At 40.7% G+C, this 15929-nt stretch overlaps 1 protein-coding gene across 1 annotated transcript in view; it reads left to right on the top strand.

Annotated features, from left to right (window-relative positions):
- fdxr (ferredoxin reductase) overlaps positions 1 to 15929 on the top strand; it is a 54860-nt gene that overhangs the window by 18837 nt on the left and 20094 nt on the right. Inside the window, exons 6-9 of the mRNA XM_073026748.1 lie at positions 671 to 772; positions 1449 to 1556; positions 7832 to 7916; positions 14384 to 14583. Of these exons, the coding sequence (XP_072882849.1) occupies positions 671 to 772; positions 1449 to 1556; positions 7832 to 7916; positions 14384 to 14583 (495 nt within the window). The remainder of the gene's footprint in view (positions 1 to 670; positions 773 to 1448; positions 1557 to 7831; positions 7917 to 14383; positions 14584 to 15929) is intronic.

The following is a 15929-nucleotide window of genomic DNA, read 5'->3' as shown; positions in this document are numbered from 1 at the left end:
CTGAATCCACAAAATAGGAGAGGGCCAAATTTATCCAAGGTTACTAGGTGACCATATAACAAACAGAATCAACTGTCATGAGTTGCAAACAAGCAGGGCACTGTTAACTACATATGGGCAAATGTAATGTCCAGGGTTAACAATTATTGCATTCATCCTGTCTTAAAACCCACCTCTCAATTCAACCCAATTCTTCAATCCATCATTAAGCAAAATACTCTGTGCAAATGCTGATTAAGGAAGTGTTGTTGTTTCTGGTAGCAGAACAAGTAATAGTTAACTTCCCACAGTTATGGAGTCCATCCTCGCTGACCCAATCCCAATGCACCATTTGCCGTAAAGTTAGATGTAAATGAAGGTGAATCGTTGTCATCTCTGATTTGAGGGAAGAAATCTTTCAATGTTTTGTTGATTGTATTAGTGCATTTAACCAACTATCCATCAGTTGCTTCCCATACGAGAGGTCACCTGCTGGCTGCTTGAATTCAGAACTCTTTGGCATATTGGGTGGACTTGTATAAAATTTAAACACATGTTTTGATATAGTTCTTTTACCCATATGCGTGATATATTCCCATTTGAAGTAGATTTTGAGTGAATATTGTTTAATACTGTAGATAATCCTTTTCAACTACATGGGGTTTAAATGTCCTGCTGCTTTCATTTGCAGCTGAACCCTGACTTGAGCAGTGAGACGGCAGTCATTGTGGGACATGGAAACGTGGCTCTTGACATTGCCAGGATTCTCCTTTCTCCCATTGACCTACTTAAGGTTTGTCTTGAATTTTATCCTGCTTGAGGCAACATTAGGTTCATAATGTCTTTCCCCACTAAATTGTTACTGAGCATTGATCTAAATGGTAATATTTAATCTTCATTCCTCAGAATGCACCCTCAAAGATCAGTTTTATCATGATGCTGTAGATATCATGACAAAACTAACGTCAGAGTACAGTTGACAGAGCAGCTGGGAGATCCAGGTTGTAATAATGAAATTTGTGTAGTTCATTTGCATTAAATATGTATGTGAGTACTAATAATTCTGAACGTGGAAGTAATGGTAAGTTGTCTATTTTCTACAGACCAATGGAAAAATGCTTTCAGTTTCTTTGTGTAGTTTTCCAGTGGGAGAGGAAGATTTATTATAGTGGAGAAAAACTTTCTAACAAGGGTTGTTGGAGCAAATTGGAATTATTTACAACTTCACTGCCATGCTGAACATGAGAGTAGAGTTGAAGAAGTTTTGGATGTGACTTCATGCTTGCACACTTCGCAATCCTGAATTGACAGTCATGCAAAGAATTGCTGGCAATTACATAATGAACTGCAGTAATTTTCTGATAAAGTATGGTTAATAGATCACTTGGAAGAAGTTTACACATTCACTGATGCTTTCATAAATGAATTACTTGTGGAATGATCTTGTGGTAACTTGGATATATTTGCAGAAAACAGATATCACTGCAAGTTCCCTGGAGGCAATAAAAAATAGTAAGGTGAAGCGTGTGATAATTGTTGGGAGAAGAGGACCTCTCCAGGTTGCATTTACCATAAAGGTATGATGATATATAGTTAAAATCGTGCTTTGGCTTTCACTTTGCCCTGTGTTGGTAAACAGCATGTGATGCTTTTTTTTTGCATTGCTTCAGTTCACTGTGTTTGAAGCATCAGAGTATTGCAGATGAATAGGTTCTTCCTTTTATTGTGTATTATTTGGTATTGAACAATGCTGGTGATAATAACCAATAATGTGCATTAATAAATCAATATGCAACATGGTAGAACATATTTGGCTTTGACATTGCAAACTCTGCCATGTAACTTGGGTTTGAAAACATGGTAAACAGGTGGGTGAGTAATGCCAGATGAGATTGGCAGGTGTTTGTATGTGTTCTGTGGTCTGAGTTTCAAAGGTGGCAGAAGTGCTCTATATTGACAAACTGTTCGTGTGAAACCTTGATTGTGCTTGATCTCATTTACTGGCTAAAATCTGTGCCTACATTCACCTAGTCTTGAGGCAAAGGACTGATCTTGATAACTCTCTGTATCCTGGAATAATGTGGAAAGATCTCTGTTGGACTAGACCTCATGAAGGAAACTGCTGAAACTCCCTGAAGCAAACTCCCTATGCCATTCTACCTCATCCCATTAACCTGCATCTGGACCATAAGCCTCCATCCCCCTCCCATCCATGTACTTGGGTAAACCTCTCTTAAATATTGCAATCAGACCAATCTTTACCATTTCTACATGTAGCTCATTCCACCACCATTTCAGTGAAGATGTTCCTCCTTGTGTTCCTCTTAAAAAATTTTTACCTTTCACCCTCAACCCATGACACTCAGTTTTAATCTCATGGTGAGCATCAGGTTGATGTTTGTGCATCTTTAATATTGTCTACATCGATGATCAGAATAATTATAAAAAATGCAGATGAGATAAGCTTCTGCAATGATGACCTCAGAACTATCACTAAAGAAGATGACTCGTTCAAGGAGCAATTGGCTTGAAGAAAAATTGAAAATAGACTAAATATGTGTGGATGACCAACAATGTAACATGCAGCTAAGTCAACTGATAACAATGAAAAAGACAAGAAGTGTCTTCAAGCATATTCAAGAAGAAGATATTTCAGTAATATTCATAACCAACAGAGGTTGATTTGATAGAGGTAAACAGCGCAGTAACCTACATAACATGTGAATCTCTGGTGAAGCAGCTAATGCAGACAGCAGGCAGCCCAGGATCTTCTTGCAACACTGAAGGCCATAATCAAAAAGGACAATTATCCTCTAAACTTGTGTTAAATATGGATGAAATGGGCCTATTTTGGAAAAGAATGCCTTCTTGTACTTTCATCTCCCAAGAAGAGAGACTTGTATCTGGGTTCAAGGGTGCAAAGGACCGTTAACCCTCTCGCTAGGAGGCATTGCTAAAGGTGACTTTAAGTTAAAGCCTACGATTCTGTGTCACTGTGAAGCACCTCGAGCAATGAAAGGAATTTTAAAGTCAAGTCTACCAGTGATTTGGAAATCAAACAAGAAAGTCTGGGTTATGATTGATTATTTTCAAAATTGGTTTGTTTTTGTGCAGCAGTGACGCAGTATTGTGAGGAGCATGATCTTGATAATGCCCCAGGCTATCCTGAGAATCTTGACATGCTTTGGACCTGCATTCCTGTAGAAGTGGTTTACCTTCCACCCAACTCCACTTCATTTCTCCGATCAATGGATCGAGGAGTAATATCGAATTTTAAAGCCTACTACCTTCGTCACAAATTCAGGCAACTTGTAGAGGAAACAAAAGGTCAAGACAAGCAATTCTTCAGGAAATTTTGGAAAAACTACATCATGAAAGCTGCAGACAATATCAGAGCAGCCTGGGATTAAGTAACTTAAAAATGCTCGAACGGATAGTGGAAGAAGCTATGGCCAGAAGCCTGCAATGACAACCTAGGATTTCAGGTGGAACCAAGTCATCCAAACCGTCAGTGAACTGGGCAGTGAAGTGGGACTAGAGGATGGTAATGATGGCGATGCAGTAACACTTCAGCATTCTCATGGTGAGAGCCTTAATTACGAAGAGCTTCGGGAATTAGCAAAGCAACACATCCTGGGTTAATCTGAGGATAGGGATGGGGAAGAGGAAACACCAGCAAGAAACCTCACCACAAAATTCCTCAGCACTAGCATCACCACAGTCACACAAATCATGGACCAGTTCATCGATAATGACCCTCACCGTGAGCAAAGCAATAAGGCAAAGAGAGGTGTTCTTGACTGATTTCCTGCTACCAAGAACAGCTTCATGAGAAGAAACTGAAGAAAAGGCAGTCAAATCTCAACACCTACTTGAAGAAGAAGCCAAATTTAGAGGAGGACCCACTGCCTGATCCCTTCTCTAAGTTGTAGCCACCACCCACTTCCTTCTGCTGCTGCTGTGATGTGTTACTGCTCCACTGATGTACAGGTTAGTTCTATTTGCGCGTTTGTTACTCCATGAATTACTGTGTGTACATAAAATAATATATATCTCAGGTTTGATTTACTTTTCATCAGACATGAACGTCCATTTACGTAATGTTATAACGGCCCCACATAACGCTGATTTACATAGCGCTCCACCTCCGAGGAATGCATTTTCAGTGTTCAGAGTGTAATATCATGGGCTCTAACTTGTTAAGCAGTGTTACGTACCCCGTAACTGGGTGTCTAACCAGCAGAGAAAGAAGAATCTGTTGGAGTCTGGTGGTACCAAACTAAAGGTGTTTATTAATAAAAATAAGCAAAACCATATCAATAATGCAAATATACATATAAAACAAGTTAGCAGTAATAAACCTAGAAGTGTAGGAATAATAATAATAATAAACAAGCTCTATCGATGTCTAGGGGTAAATAAATTGACATAGAAAAGTATAAAGTTCAGTTCATGAGTGCTGATGTAATTATAGTTGTATTGTAATTGTTAGAGAGAGAGAGCGAGCGAGATGTAACAGCTACAGTCAGGCTGGAGAGTACAACATCGGTAGCTGAGCGAAGGGCGCTGAGTAGGCTACGGTCAATTATGGAAAACCCTGAACATCCTCTACATAGCACCATCCAGAGACAGAGAAGCAGTTTCAGCGACAGGTTGCTATCGATGCAATGCTCCTCAGACAGGATGAAGAGGTCAATACTCTCCAATGCCATTAGGCTTTACAATTCAACCGCCAGGAGTAAGATATGTTAAGTGCCGGGGTTGATTGTATTTAATGTATTTAAGTAAACTACTTAAGAACTTTTTAAAAGCTATTATTAATGCTTTTTGAGAGAGTGATTTAGATGCATATCATATTTTTACTGAGTTAAGTATTGTGTGTAATTAGTTTTGCTACAACAAGTGTATGGGACATTGGAAAAAATGTTGAATTTCCCCATGGGGATGAATAAAGTATCTATCTATCTATCTATCTATCTAATCCGTCGTATCGGTGTGGTCATTCAGTTATGACCTCTCCGTCCTTCTGCTAGACCGTTCTTCTGTGATGGACTCGTCACTCTGGCATGAGTGGACACACACACAAGTCCCCACCGGCCCTGCTTTAACCTGCCTTAATGACCGACCTCCTGGTTTGGTCTTCGAAGCCCCCACCTTTCTTGTGGGTTCCAACACTCAGTCAGTGTCCACTGGCGTGTCTGGAGGGTGTCTCTCCAGACCTGTCTTTTATCCTTACTCACGGGGACTCAGCTATCCATCACTCTTGAATGACTGTGTCCATCAAATAAGGCCACTCCTTCAGTCCACTGAGGAATGTTTATGAGCAAACTATTGTCCTTGCAGCGAAACAGTAAATAATTCAAAAAGGAGTCACAATATGGTTAATCAGCAATTTCCCCCTCTCTCTTATCTGTCGCCGATGTTCTTACTTGTTTTTCCGTCTCTCTTTCTCATGGTCAGCATAGCAACAGTAATAGTTCGTGTTTCTTAGGAGGGGAATGATTAACTCTGTACCCTATTGTCCATCAGGTCTATTCATCACTCGTAACAGCAGCCTCGTGTGTGGCACCTTATCAAAGGCCTTTAGAAAATCCAAGTACACAACATACTCCGATTCTCCTTTGTCTATCCTACTTGCTATTTCTTCAAAGAATTCCAGCAGATTTGTCAGGCAAAATTTTCCCTTAAGGAAACCATGTTGACCGGGGCCTATTTTATCATGTACCTCCAATTACCCCAAAACCACATCCTTAACAATTGGCTCCAATATATTCCAACCACAGACTAACTGGCCTATAATTTCCTTTGCCTCTCCCTTCTTGAAGAGGAAGAGTGGAATGATATTTGAGATTTTCCATTCCTTCAGTACCATGCCAGAATCAATCGATTCTTTTAAGGACATTACTGATGCTCCACAATCTCTTCAACCCTGGGCTGTACATCATCTGGTCCAGGTGACTTATCTACCTTCAGACCTTAGTTTCCTAAGAACCAATGGCATCTTCACACAGTTCTGCCCTGACACTGTTGAACTTACACCATGCTGCTAGTGTCTTCCACAGTGAAGACTGATGTAAAATACTTATTCAGTTCACCTGCCATTCCCTTGTCCCCCATTACTAACTCTCCAGCATCATCATCTAGCGGTCTGATAAATACTCTCCCCTCTCTTTTACACTTTATGTATCTGAGGAAGCTTTTGGTATCTTTGATATTATTGGCTAGCTTACCTTTGTATTCATTTTTTTCCCTTTTAGTTGTCCTCTATTGGTTTTTAAAAGCATCCTGGTCTTTTAACTTCCCACTAATTTTGCTGTATTATGTGCTCTCTCTCTGGCTTTTATGTTGGCTTGGATTCTCTTGTCAGCCATGGTTGTGTCATTCTGCATTTAGAATATTTTTTCCTGTTTGGGATGTATATAACCTGCACCTTCCCGATTGCTCCCAGACATTCCAGCCATTGCTGCTCTGTTGTCATCTCTGCCAGTGTTCTTTTCTAATCAATATTGGACCGTAAACCTGGTAGAAACCTGGAAGAAATCTTTCTCTTAAACAGGGCATCATTATCCCCTGAAAACCAAGTTTTCCTAAACCTGTTATCCTTTCCTATTATTCTGATAGGAATAAAAACAGATTAAAGCATGAAAATTATAACAAAACCTGTTATACTCTGCTCTCTGATCCACAGGCAAATAATTTCAATTGAAGTGTGATTTCTGAGTTTATATCAGGCCATGGCTATGTCCCTTCTGATGAGATAGCCATGCTCTTGGTTACATTGACCTCTCTGGGTCTAACAAATGTTTGTCTTAAAGTGTTTGTCTTAAACACTTTTGTTGTGATTGCAAGACCCTGTTGGACACTGGTAATACAAGAAACTGCAAAACTGGTTTATTGGTGATACTGGCAGTGGGGAAACTGTGTAGCCTTTGTTGTTGCGCAGACTTGTGCCACAGCATCACCTGTTACAGCCATCAGGGGAGGAGGCTATGTGGGAGAGAACGGAGGCACAGTGGGCATGCTGGAATAAGTGCTGGGTTTGGGGCTGACCTCTGCAGGCAGGCTCTTCCTCAGTGTTGCTCTCTGATGGTCGTTCTATGGAAGACAAGCTGGATTGCCTACAGCTGTGGCTGACCCAGAGCGAGATGAGGAACTGCTGCATGCTTGTTTTTGCAGAAATGTGGCTCCAGGACAACATCACACACACTATCAATCTTTAGGCCACGCCAATATTGTGCTAATATTATTTTATGACTGCATGTGCTGTCGTAACTACGGACAATTAAATTTAAATTTGAATGGAACGAGTTTTCTTGCCGTGGTAGTTGATTCAATAGCTCTAACAAAGTGATTTTTTTTTTGTTTGTTGGTTGGATTGGAAGCTTAATTGGATATGACAGACCAAGCTAATTTAATCAGTCTTACTGTTGATGTAGATCTAGCTGTAATGGATTAGGATTCTTATTGTTTATTGCTAGGCATTGTTCAATAATAGTCAGGAACGGGAGAAGGAATGAAAGCTCTCGTATATCGGATTAATATGACTCTGCCTTCTATTAAGGGCACTCTGGCAAAACAGTAAGATGGGAAGGGGAGGCATTTTACTCTACAAAATTAGTAATATTGAATACAAGATTACTTAATTCAAAATGAAGATTGCTGAAAATCAGGCAGCATTAAAGCATATATAAAAATTAGAATAGCCTACTGAAAGGGCACAGTTTGTGGAAGATATTTATATAATGTATTTCTAAAGATCTGTAAAAGAAAAATTACATATTGTTATTAATAAATATCATTTTAATATTGAGTGTATACTTTTTAAAATTTCCTTATTTTTTTCCCTAAATAGGAACTCCGTGAGATGATAAGGTTGCCAGGTACTCGTTCGTTGCTTGATCCTAATGATTTTGAGGGGCTTAAACATGTTGTTAAAGGTGAGACCAAGTAGCATGTTTAGCTGCTTTATTGCAAAACTGAATTTTTAATATGAAAGCCTCTTGTTAAATCAATTTGGAGTAAACCCTCAAATAGCTGCTCCCCACAGGTAAGAGTGCTGCTATTGTTGTCTGGTGTACTGACCTCTACCATGCTGAGGCTAGACAGCTGCTCTCAGACACCTCTTACTTACCCCTTGCACAGGACCCTACTAAAGCAATTGTCTCCCATGCAATCATCAACCTCAACGACTGATCTCCCATCCACTGTCACCAAACTCATAGTTCTTGTACTCACACTGCCTGTTTCTGCCTGCTTGTGCCTCACAAAATCACGTCCCACTACCTCGACTCCATTTTGTCTCCCTTGGGTTGGTCACTTCCTACCTACAGTACATCCATGGCACTTCACATGCTCTTGATCTCTTCAACAACTTTCAGTTCCCTGGTCAGAATTGCCTTGTTTTCACCATGAACGTCCAGTCGCGATACACTTCCGTCCCCAATCGGAAAGGCCTTAAAGCTCTCCGCTTCTTTCATAATAATTGATCTACTCAGTTCCCCTCCATCACCTCCCTCCTCCATCTGGTGGAGCTGGTTCAACAGCTCCTCCCACTTGTCTAAACTAAAGGTGTAGCTATGGGCACTAGCATGGGCTCCAGTTGTGTCTGCCTTTTTGTAGGCTTCATGGTACAGTCCATGTTCCAAACCTGCACTGAGAATGTCCACCCCCACAAATCTTTCCATGCCACAATGACGACTGCTTTAGTACTTCTTCCTGTCTAGATGTTCATAAATTTCATCCCACTTTGAAGAGGCTCCCAGTGGCTACCCATTTCAATTTGAATTCCCAGTTCCATTCTGACATGTCTGTCCATTGCCTCCTCTACTGCCAGGATGAGGCCAAACTCGTATTCCATCTGGGTAGCTTCCAACCTGATGGCATTAGCATCAATTTCTCTAACCTGGTAATTTCTCCCCCCCCCCCCCCCCCTCCTCTCTCTTTCCATTCCCCATTCTGGTTGCCCTCTCACTGCTTCTTTTCTCCTCACCTGCCTGTCACCACTCTCTGGTTCTCCCCTCCTTCTTTCTTCCATGGTCCACTATCCCCACCCCCCATCAGTCCTTTACCTCTTCCACCCACACTCCCCCTCTCTGGGTCTGACCTATCACCCTCCAGCTTGTACTCCTTCCCCTACCCACTTCCTTATTCTGGTTTCTGCCCTGTTCCTTTCCAGTCCTGATGAAGAGTCTCGGTCTGAAATGTCAACTGTTTATTCCCCTCCATAGATGCTGCCTGACCTGCTGACCTCCTCCTGCGTTTTGTGTGGAGCTCAAGATTTCCAGCATCTGCAGAATCTCTTGTTTATGTAGCTATTTTAGGCTTGTGTCTTTCTATGTATGAGCTATTGTTTAATATTAGAACAATGCATGTTGTAACGTTTCCAAATTCTGAATTTATCTTGAGAATTATTACTTTTCTCTTAATAGTCATTTATAATTTTGACTTAAATATAGGGGGCATGATGAAATTTTCAGATGAAACAAAAATTGATCATGAAATTGACAGCAAGGAGGAGGGCAATTTAAGGATATAATTCAGCTGGATAAGGTGGGTAGAGTTTTGGCAAGAAGAATTTAATCTAGATGAGTGCAGGGTAGTGCATTTAGGGGATGTTAGAAGGCAGGTGGATACTGAGACGTGTTAGAAAAGGTTAGGGTTAAAGGACGTAGGATAAGTGGGTACGTTTGCTGAACTGTCATATGAGTTGCTTTCCTTTATTACTTGAGGTATAGAGTGCAAGAGCAAGGAGGCAATGTGAAAGCAGCAGTTTGGCCACAACTTGAGTAGCTACATGGAGTTGCATTTGTGGATTTACAGGATAGATATGATTCAAACAGGCAGGTTTGCTCTGGTGATTTATGAGCATGTTGCCAGAAATGGAAAACTGTAATTGGGAAAGTCTGGATAGGCTCGCCTCTTTTTGAATTAGAGGAGGGTGAGGAGAGGCTTCACTGAGGTTCCACTGGGGTGGCACAGTAGCATAGTGGTTAGTGTAACGCTTTATAGTGCCAGCAACCTGGGTTGGATTCTTGCCGCTCTCTAGGTACTCCTGTGACTGTGTGGGTTTCCAGTTTTCCCCCACATTCCAAAAGACACATGGGTAGCAAGTTGTAGGCGTGCTATATAGGCGCTGGAAGCATGGAGACACTAGCTGCCCCAGCACACCCTGAGATACAAATGACCTATTTCAATGTTTTGATGTATACATGATAAATAAAGTTGATCTCTAATCCTTAAAATTACAAACAGCCTTCATTGGAAGGCTGATTCTGATTCAGGAAGGGTTGTTTTCATTTAGAGTGGTCAAAAATCAAGGAGACAGGGATTTAAAGTAAATGAATTAGAAATAACATGTAGGGTATGAAGCTTGCCGAGGCAGAAATTTATAAAGTACTTGAATGTACACTTGAAGGCCCATGAGCAGCAGTGCTCCAGTTTTGATGTTGGTAGATGATACTAGGCTGAGTGTTTTTGTGGCCAGTAAGAGAAACAATAGTTTGAATAACGGCCTTCAGTTTTCTGAATGAGTTTGTTGAATAGTGGAACTTGATGGTCCACTATTCAACTATACTGGACCAGCAAGCTCCATTATTCATTATAATTCGGTGGACTGAACCATATTCATGGGTTCATCTTCAGATCAGAATGAATACCCCAGTCATCACCAACGTCACTGAGGCCTGTCTGGATGAGTGTGTATCTTTGAGAACATACTGGACATGTCCAATCCAAAAGCATAGATGGAAAAGAAGATACTCTGTCTGCTCATGACTACATCTGTGGTTTTCAAGGCTGGCTCAACCTATGGAAGGTCATTGAAAGAGCGAAAAAGCAATTCCTTGTGAAGTTGGAGACACAATTGAATGGGCAAAAGCTGTGACAGGGTTTGCAGCCATTACTTCCTGTAAGGTGAAACCTAATAACTGTAATGCTGTGCTCCCAGATGAGCTCAGAGTCTCCTCTGCATGCTTTGAAAGGGAGAATTAAAGTACACTTGTGCAAATCTCCGCAGCATCAGGCAGCCCCATGATCTGTTTCAGATGTCAATGTCAGAACATCCTTCAAGAGGGTGAATCCTCTCTCTCAAGGTGTCAGGCCCCAATGGTGTCCTTGGCAGAATACTGAAAACCTGTGCTGACCAACTGCTTGGAGTGCTCAAGGACATCTTCAACCTCTCAAAAGTTCAAAGTACATCTATTATCAAAGTAGTGTATATATGCAGTATACAACCCTGAGATTAATCTTCCCACAGACAGCCATGAAACAAATAAACACCATGAACTTGTTCACAAGAAACATTAGACACCCAGCACACAAAAAAAGAACAAATCATGCAAACGGCTGCAGTTGGAGGTTCCCATATGGTTCAAAAGGGCAACAATCATACTAGTACCCAATAAGTGCAGGATGAACTACCTCAATGAATATTGCCCGGCAGCTTTCATGTCTACTGTGTTGAAGTGCTTTCAGAGGTAGAATTAACTCCTGCTTTAGCAAGGACCTTTATCTGCTGCAATTTGCCTATCACCTTAACAAGTCTACAGTGAATGCAATCTCGCCGGCTCTCCATTCGGCCTGGAACCACCTCTACAATAGCAGTACCTATGTCAGACTGCTGTTTATTGATTGCAGCTAGGTGTTCAACACCATCATCCTCTCAGTTCTAATCAATAAGCTTCAAAACTTGGGGCTTTGTGCCCTTGTCTTCAAATGGATCTTTAACTTCCTCATTGGAAGACCACAGACAGTGCAGGTCAGTAATAACATCTCCTTGCTGTTGGTCACCACAGGAGCTCCCCAAGGATGCAAGCTCAGCCCACTGCTCCACACATTACAGTGTGGCTAGGTAAATGCCATGTATAAATTCGCTGATGTTGGCAGAATCTCAGATGGCAATGAGAAGGCATACAGAACATTGGCTTGTTGAGTGGTATAACAATAACAACCTTACACTCAACGTCAAGAACAAGGAGTTGATTGTGAACTTCAGGAAGATGAAGTTGGGAGCACACACACCAGTCCTCATTGAGGGGTCCATAGTAGAAAGAGTAGGCAGTTTCAAGTTCCTATGCATCAACATCTCGGAGGATCTTTCCTGAGCCCTGAGTGATTTCCTGAGTGATTGATGCAATCACCAAGATTGCTGCCAGCAGCTATATTTTACCAGGAGTTTGAGGAAATTTGGTATGTCAGCAAAGACTCCAGCAAATTTCTCCAGATGTACGGTGGAGAGCATTCTGAAGGGTTGCATCACCCGTCTGGTATGGAGGCTTTAATACACAGCATCATAAAAGATTTCAGAGGCATTTACACTCAGCCGGCTCCCCACCATCAAGGACATCTTCAAAAGGTAGTGCCTCAAAGGAAGTCCCTCACGACCTGGAACATGCTGTCTTTTCATTACTACCATCAGAGAGGAGGAACAGTCATCTGAAGACCCATGCTTAGCATTTTAGGAACACCACCTTCCCCTCTGATGTTAGATTTCTGAGCAGTCCATAAACCCATGAACATCACCTTCCTATTCCTCTTTGGCTTATTTATTTATTTATTTATTTATTGATTGATGATAACATTTAATTTGTTATGTCCACATTATACTGTTACCACAAAACAAATTTCAAGATTTATTTCCGTGCTAATAAGCCTGATTCTGCTGATAACGGTACACAGTCTTGCCATAGTGAAAGTCAGCTCTTGCCACTGCCTTAGACTGTGGAACAGGAGGAGGAGAGTGATAGTATCAAGCTGCTATTATAAAAAGCCTTTTGCTTTCTTTTTGATTTAAAGCATTACTTCTGGATAACTTTTGGACTACTCTATTCTCTTTACATTGTAGAGTGCCAGCTTTCATCACCTATCTTGTAGCTTTAATTGCTATGAGACACACTTGCTGCTGGCCATGTATTGATATGTCCAGCCAGTTGTGTCTAATACTAGATAGATAGTGAAATCATTAATGAGCAGGGCGTATTAACTATGAATCAACTGTGCTTTGCATTACCAGCTGGTGCCACCAACTACTCCAACTTGTTTGCAATAAATTACTTTTATGATTTTTAGGAAAGTAAATGTCAATTTGCATGCAAACTTCAGCTCCTTGGGAAATACTTTGGAAAACATTGTCTGATGTTTACGGAAGTAAAATTTGTAAAGAAGTACAAAAATCCAATGACCAATGGTCAGGAAAAATGACCTCAAAGATGCTAGCATTTCCTCTCGTATTTCCTAAGCTTTTGAGAAAGTTCTTCTGAAATATCGTGAATTCCAGTTAACTGGGTCATAGATTAATCAGGACAACTGTTTATTTGGAAAACTGTTAAAGGACAAAAACAATTGAGAAAATAGCTGGGACTCCCTTCATTTATTTGGGACGCTATGGTGCTTAATTGGGGCATGAGATTGTTGCTCAACAGTTTCTAACTAGTGTCAGATGTGTGTACTTATGTGGCTGTTAGGCACTGCACCATGCTTAGAGTGAGCAATTTTTAAATAGTATCAGTTGCATGTGCTGATGTTCAAAAAACAGTGATTTTTCTCTGATAGTTGGCAACAAACAAGTAGGTAAGCCGTGACTGAAAATGAAATCATTTCACTACTTCAAATTAGGAACTATGAAGAATTTGAAGGTGTCGACGATCACATTGAAAATGAAGATTTGGAGGATGCAAGCACTGTATGAAGGCATTTCATTATCTACGCTAGATGTCTGCGCTGATTTTTGTTCATTTATAGTTAAACACTGGATAAATTCCTCTGTTGATAACCATTACGAACGAATTCAGTTTATAGTTTTGTCGTAGTATTGATTAGTGTTCTAATTCTGTATTCCATTTAAATACTTAAGAAGTTACTCAGTTAAATGGCAGTTTGTCTTTTTTTTATATCTTTTTAACTATTTCCATGAAGCTTTGACTAATTGGGCAGCTGCTTAATTGGACCAAAATGTATTGGTCCAGGTGTGTCCCAATTAACCAGAATCCACTGTACTCTGAACTTTAGTCCAATCCTATTGTACATGTTGCGGAGGAGAACATTTGACTTGGTCTGTTCTTCACCAATGAACACAATGCAAAGAACTAGATCACTTCTTAAAAAGATCTTTTGGGAGAAATGGAAGTAACCCTAGAAATTCCTCGTGTTTTTCTTTTTATAATGACTGTAGATTTCAGGAATTTAGTGTTTGGCATTATGCTCAGTAGTAACTGGGTAGTAATTTCTGAGCTGTTCTTCTGACCAGAAAATTGGAAGTTTAAGGCTCAATTTGTGTAGAGCAAAGAGAACTGATCTGTTACTGACTGCTTTGTTTTGTGGTTGAAAGTATTTGTCTTTTTCTTAAAATCATAAAGAAACCATGCAAGATAAATTTGTTCACGAAGTTGTGCCATCTGTTATTTTCCAGACCTGCCAAGGCCAAGGAAACGGCTGATGGAACTGTTGATTAAAACTGCTCTTGAAAATAATTCTGGGAAAGAAGCTGAGTTACAAGCAGCAGCTACTAAAGAATGGAGCCTTCAATTCCAGCGAAGCCCCTTGGAGATTATTCCAACTAATGATGGAAAACGTGTGGGTGGGATTCGGCTGTCTGTCACCAAGCTGGAGGTAGGTACATTGTTTGGTGCTTTTTAAGGTAGAGTACAAACTCAGAGGGTTGCATGGGCACCAGCCTCCCCAGCATTCCCTTCAAAAGGCAAACCCTCAAAAAGGTGGCATCCTTCATTAAGGACCCCCACCACCCAGGTCATGCTCTCTTCCATAAGCCTGAAGCTACTCCTGAAACTCGACATTTCAGGAACACCTTCTTCCCCTCTGGCATCAGATTTCTGAATGGACAATGAGCTTAATCCATGAACACTGCGTGACTATTTTTGCTGTCTTTTTGCATTATTAATTTAATTTAATTTCATATTCTTATTATAATTTTTAGTATTTTTGCAATGTAGTTATCAGAATCAAGTTTAATATCACTGTCATTTGTACTGTGGCAGCAGAAAAATTGCAATATATAATTTTTAAAAACTATAAATTACAATAAGAATAACATATATAATTAAATAGTGCAAAAAGGTGACAGAAAATGAGATAGTGTACAGGAGTTCAATGATCATTCAGAAAGCTGATGGTGGTGGGGAAGAAGTTGTTCCTAAAATGTTACGTGTATTTCTTCAGGATCCTATACCACCTCTTTAATAGTACCATTGAGAAGAGGGCTCGTACTGGGAGATGGGAGTCCTTAAAAATGGATACCACCTTTTTGAAGCATCGTCTTTTGAAGATGCTGTGGAGGCAAGCACCCATGAAGGAGCTTGCTGAGTTTGCAACTCTCTGTAACTTTTTCTGATCCTGTGCAGTGGCCCTCTACACCAGACGGTAATGCAACTTTCCGTAGATATTTCAGTCTCTTGTGACATACCAAGTCTTCTCAAACTCCTAATGAAATACAGCTGATATTGTGCCTTTCTTTGTAATTATATCAATGTGTTGAGCCCAGGATAGACCTTCAGAAATACTGACACTTAGGAACTTGAAACTCTTCACCCTTCCAGCTGCTGATCTCATGTTGAGGACTAGTCTGTGTCCCCTCAAATTTTTCTTCCTGAAGTCCACAATTTTGGTCTTTCTGACATTGAGTGTAAGATTGTTGCTGTGACACCACTCAACCAATTGGTCTGTCTCACTCCTGAACGCCTCCTCATCACCACCTGAAAGTCTGCCAACAATAGTTGTGTCATCAGCAAACTTATAGATGGTGTTTGAGCTGTGCCTCGCCACACAGTCATGGCTGCAGAGAGAGTAGAGCAGTGGGCTAACCATGCATCCCTGAGGTATGCCAATGTTGATTGTCAGTGAGGAGGAGATATTATTTTAGATCTGCACTGACTGAGCTTCTGATGAGAAAGTCAAGGATCCAGTTGCTGAGACATGTCCAGAGGCCCAGATTTTGGAAC

The sequence above is a fragment of the Hemitrygon akajei genome, chromosome 22, assembly GCF_048418815.1.
Source record: "Hemitrygon akajei chromosome 22, sHemAka1.3, whole genome shotgun sequence".
Lineage (NCBI taxonomy): Eukaryota > Metazoa > Chordata > Chondrichthyes > Myliobatiformes > Dasyatidae > Hemitrygon > Hemitrygon akajei.
The sequence above is the reverse complement of the archived record's forward strand: the minus strand, read 5'-3'. Positions and strand labels throughout refer to the sequence as shown.